This window comes from Cariama cristata, unplaced genomic scaffold (assembly GCF_000690535.1).
Source record: "Cariama cristata isolate BGI_N322 unplaced genomic scaffold, ASM69053v1 scaffold13293, whole genome shotgun sequence".
NCBI classification, from domain to species: Eukaryota; Metazoa; Chordata; class Aves; order Cariamiformes; family Cariamidae; genus Cariama; species Cariama cristata.
This window is the reverse complement of record NW_009610239.1, coordinates 28,043-32,578: the sequence shown is the minus strand read 5'-3', so window position 1 is coordinate 32,578 and position 4,536 is coordinate 28,043. Positions and strand designations below refer to the sequence as shown.

The following is a 4,536-nucleotide window of genomic DNA, read 5'->3' as shown; positions in this document are numbered from 1 at the left end:
AGTTAAATGAGGTGTCACATGAACCATCTTGCAACCTCACATTTAGAAGCTGGGTACAGTGCTAAAGCCCTGCAGAAACTGAAAACAAATGGTTCTTCCCTCTAATTACATGAAGATTTGTGTGGGGATGTGACCCCAAGTCCTTCCCCTCTGGCTGTCCAGGTGAGAGGCCTGACAGGTAGAGGTGCAGCGTGGCTGCCTTGCAGCCCATCTGCCCAGCATTGCTTCTCGGTCAGGACAAAACCTATTGTGTTTCATGGGCTGAGAGACTCTGTAATCTAGTTAAGTTAAAAAGTACGAACTGTCATTAGTGCCAGGTAGTATATTTACCCTGGAGACCTCAAAAAAGCTCTTCCAGTCTCTTGGTGTATTTCTTTTCCACAAAATCAAGAAGTGACTTTGTCAAGATATATAAAAACTCGTGGGGGAGGGTGTGCTTTCTTCTCTTGCTGCAATTTCACCTACTGCTTATAGCAACAGGTGAAATACTCGGTCAGATATTATTATTGTATGTTTTTCGATGGCAAGCACAAATCTACTGGGGAACAAGGGCATGATATAGGTGCAAAACCAGATCCACAATAATGGTTTATTGGGAGGGGAACGGTTTATGTACAGTTTAAGGGAATCTGCCTGGCATGGGAGAACGGTGCAGCCAGCACCCCAGCCTGTTACCGTGCTGTGGGGGATGCCACTGCACTGGGAAAGGAGATCTGCACAGTTAAAACAGCAGCTTTTCTTGTGAACAAGTGGCAAAGGCTTTCTCCAGTGCTCCCACTGCTCCTTAGAAGTGATTTGTCCAAGCCAGATACCAATTCTGAAAGCCTTTACCAAAGTAGCAAAATGTCAAGGTAGCAAGCAAGCCTGAAGTACTTTTATCTCTCCATGTAATTTCTCAGGCTTTTGCTAAATCAGATTGTCTGCAATGACAAAAACTTCACTTGTTTCCGAGATCTCAGAACTTTTTGTCTCCTGTGACGTGAGTCATGGCTGCTCTTAGAGTGATAAGAAAGAAAAATTACTCTGCCTGTTCATTTTGATCCTTCTTTTATCCTTTCAATCCTATGGGACTATCAGGAAAGCTAATTGGATTTTCTCCTAGAATGTTTATTTGTGAAATAAAAATGCAGTTTGTGTAACACCTTACGATCACGCTTCTGTAACTGTAATGCAGTATATGGGAAAACTAACAAATGACCCAACTCGTTAACCATGAAAGAAGCATAGCAAATCCTGGAACACAGAGAAGTCACCACTTGCCTTTTTTAGCATCTATAGCCACTCTATATTGACTCAGCGTGTGGTGTGTATGTGGGGAGCTGAACAGCCAGAAGAGGGTAGCATTAGTTAGTTAATAAACCTCATCTGTAAAGCAGAGCTATATTTGAGAGAAACGCCTACTTGTATTTCTGGCTGCAAGGCAGAGAAACATAACATTGAGAAACTCATCACCGAGCTTTTGACAGAATGTGGAAAGGCAGATTTACAGTCAGAACTGATAAGGAAAGGCAGATATACAGTCAGACCGAGAACAGGCCACAGAGCTTTTTGCACTCTATTAGCTCCTGTTTGACCAATGCCTCTACGCACATCCAAAATGCACGTACAAAGCAACTTCATGACTTTGCTTTTGGGGATAGCAGCACAAGTCAGTAAAACTAAACAGTGTTCCTGAGTGCGTCCTGGCACATGTCCTTGCCTGCAGTGAATCTGAAAGGCCAGATGAATCTGAAAAGCCCCAACGTTAAGGGCATGGTTCAGGGCCTAGGTAATAGAATATGAAACATGAAGTTGCTGAGATCACCAGACACATGCAAATTTGATGGCCTGAATCAAAATGTTCTCCTTGGGGCTGTCCTTAATGTCTACCCAGAAAAAAATGCTACTCCCAGGGCCTGTCTGCAATAAATGAGTATTCACAAAGGGAATGTCGTCGTATCTGGCAGAAGCAGAAACACCTTTGTAGAGACACCAGCTCGCAGGAGCTTTGGACAATCCTCTTCTATGCCTATGCTGAGGATTTCCTCTTCGAGGACTATCTATCCAGCCCCTATCAATGCTCATGACTGTAAACAGAACTGAATTGCTGCTGGGCATTTCATTATACAGAGATGTATCTACACCCGTTAGCTTGCATTTTTTTCTTTGCCCCTAAAAGAGATCAAATGGCAGCACTCTTCTCTGAGAAGTTGGTAGGGCTTGCCTGAGGAGGCGCATGAGAGGACAAGGAAGATTGGGGGATGGCTGTTGTTATCTGTATCACACTAGTGCTTAGAAATCCCAGACAGGATCAGGCCTCCCTATGCTAGGTGTTGTCCACAGGATCGGAAAAGCTGGAGTCTGAAAAAAGAAGCTGAAACAGACAAAAGGTGAGAGGGGAAAGAGGTACAAAGACATGAAATACCATGCCCAAGAGCACACAGCTAGTCACTGGCCAAGGAATATAAAAATTCCTGTCCTGCCAAGTTGCTTCTGGCACAGCTGCTTTAAATTGCTCAAAGGCTGTTATGTGAAAAAGCCTGTATGTATCTTTACACCTTGGAAAAGCACTGAAAAGATAATACACCGTTTATTCATATTTTATTTGTACTATATACCTGGAACAAAGTGGAAATGCAAGCTGAATCTTTTTTCTATAACTCTTTTCCCTCCACCCTTTCAAAAATAACACATATAGAAAACATTGGAACTTTTCATTTCAAAGACCATCACATCAGACTATAAATCCTAAACTAGATGACCTTCACCCTGCTGCTACAATGCAGCCACTTTCTCAGCTTGAGTGTGTCCATTATCCCTGTAGCACACAAACAGCAAACAGGAGCTGGAGAAGGGAAGGGGACAGAGAATTCTGTATGCAGGTGGCATTAGGGTGTCAGACTAATTTCATCACCTGAAGGGTTTAGTTTCAGGTATTGTGAAAGCCTTCATGCGACAGATTCAAAAAGTCTTTAAAGCAGCACTATCCCTTCAAATTACCAGTTGTGAATTTGCTCACAATTTCCCCTGGACTCAGCTCTTAGTTACAGAAAGGACTTTTAAAATGACATGTGAATATCCAGCTGCCATGTCTGCTTCACTCAGTCCCATGTCTCTGACCATTTGTTATGTGATATAGAAGCAAAACTAACTATAAAGATTCTTTCTGGACATCATCCTGAATGATGCATAAAGGTTACAGTAATAAGCCAGTTCTCATAACATTTCTCGCCAATGCATTATGCATTTTGGCTTTGCTGGCACAGAAGAAATACATTATGGAAAATGATGTTTGATGAAGTCAGTTTTCTGCATACACATCCCTGCTCTGAGCTGCAATTCTAGGGGATCGTCTGCCATTTGTGTCAGTCTTGTTTGGCTGAGCTTCCCTCGTGAGCCGCACATCCATTAAAAGGAGTGTGAGGATGTCCACGCAGAGTCGGCTAGTCTGGCTAGAGCCATTTCCCCTTGCGTTTCCATGCTGCCAGGCACCATTCCCTGCAGAGGGATTTGGACTGATGATGCAGTGGGTACAGGGACGTTACCCCTTAGAAACATGCTTGAAGGGCTGCTGTTCACCTCGCTTCCTGGGTTGGCAACATTTACAGCACTGTTGCTCACTGTCCAGAGGCAAGGGTAGTGGCTGGAAAAGAAGAGGTACAAATTTAATGACTTGCTTCAAAGCATTTTTCCCTGCACAAGACTTACCACAGTAAAGTCAAGTGCGTTATCTGCTAAAAGGCAGCTATCCGAATTGAGTTACTACACTAGATCAGCCTTGCAGATCTTAAGTGAAAAACCACCAGCGACCATCAGAACTGGTGACCTTGGAGTGAGGCATGGAGAGAAATGTAGAAATACATGTGAGGTTTCAAGATTTAAAGATCTTTTTTGTGAATGCTTACGAATTTTAAAGAATTGCAGTTGATTTTCCCAGCACCTAAATTAGAGAAGAAATTTATTTCGGGAAAAGAAGGGGAAATACTTGATAATTAGTTGACTTTCTAAGTCTAAATTCCAGCCATTCTTTGTACTGTTTTCTACCCTATTAACAATATTTTTATAACAGAACAAATTAGATTGTTACATCCTTGCATGGGAATAGGATCCTCATTTCATGCAGGAGAATAGTGAGGAATATATATAGAAAGATAATTTGGCTTTAAAACGCTCACATATTGTAGATACCAGAGTTCTCTGTGGCTGTTCCAAGATCCTGTTTTTCAGGAGTGCTGGGCAAAACGAAGCTCCCATTGATTTCAGAGCAGGAGATAATTAGCTTGTCAGAAAGGTCTGTCCAGGAATCTCGAGTTAGGCAGTTAGGACATGTTTCAAATCCTGGATGCCGATTAAAGCTTGGAACAAAGTGTGAATCACCAGGGCAGTCCTACGAGCCTCACTGCTCCTAGTACCAGCAGTTTTCCTATACCCTTACCTGGGTCCAGGGCTGGCAGCTCCCTTCGTGTGTGGCACTGAGAGCAAATTAGCATGTGGAGAGGATTGCAAAGTCCAGTTGTCATGTCCTGAGAATACCTGAAGATTACTGCTGGAGTTCTC

The 4,536-nt window shown here is 42.9% G+C and overlaps 1 protein-coding gene across 1 annotated transcript in view; it reads right to left on the bottom strand.

Moving 5' to 3' along the window:
* Positions 1-3,387: 3,387 nt before the first annotated feature.
* Positions 3,388-4,536, bottom strand: part of TBX19 (T-box 19) — a 13,411-nt gene continuing 12,262 nt past the window's right edge. The window contains exons 7-8 of the mRNA XM_009697814.1: positions 4,415-4,536; positions 3,388-3,622 (exon numbers count right to left, since the gene is read on the bottom strand). The exon at positions 4,415-4,536 is cut by the window's right edge and continues 1 nt beyond it. Of these exons, the coding sequence (XP_009696116.1) occupies positions 3,388-3,622; positions 4,415-4,536 (357 nt within the window). The remainder of the gene's footprint in view (positions 3,623-4,414) is intronic.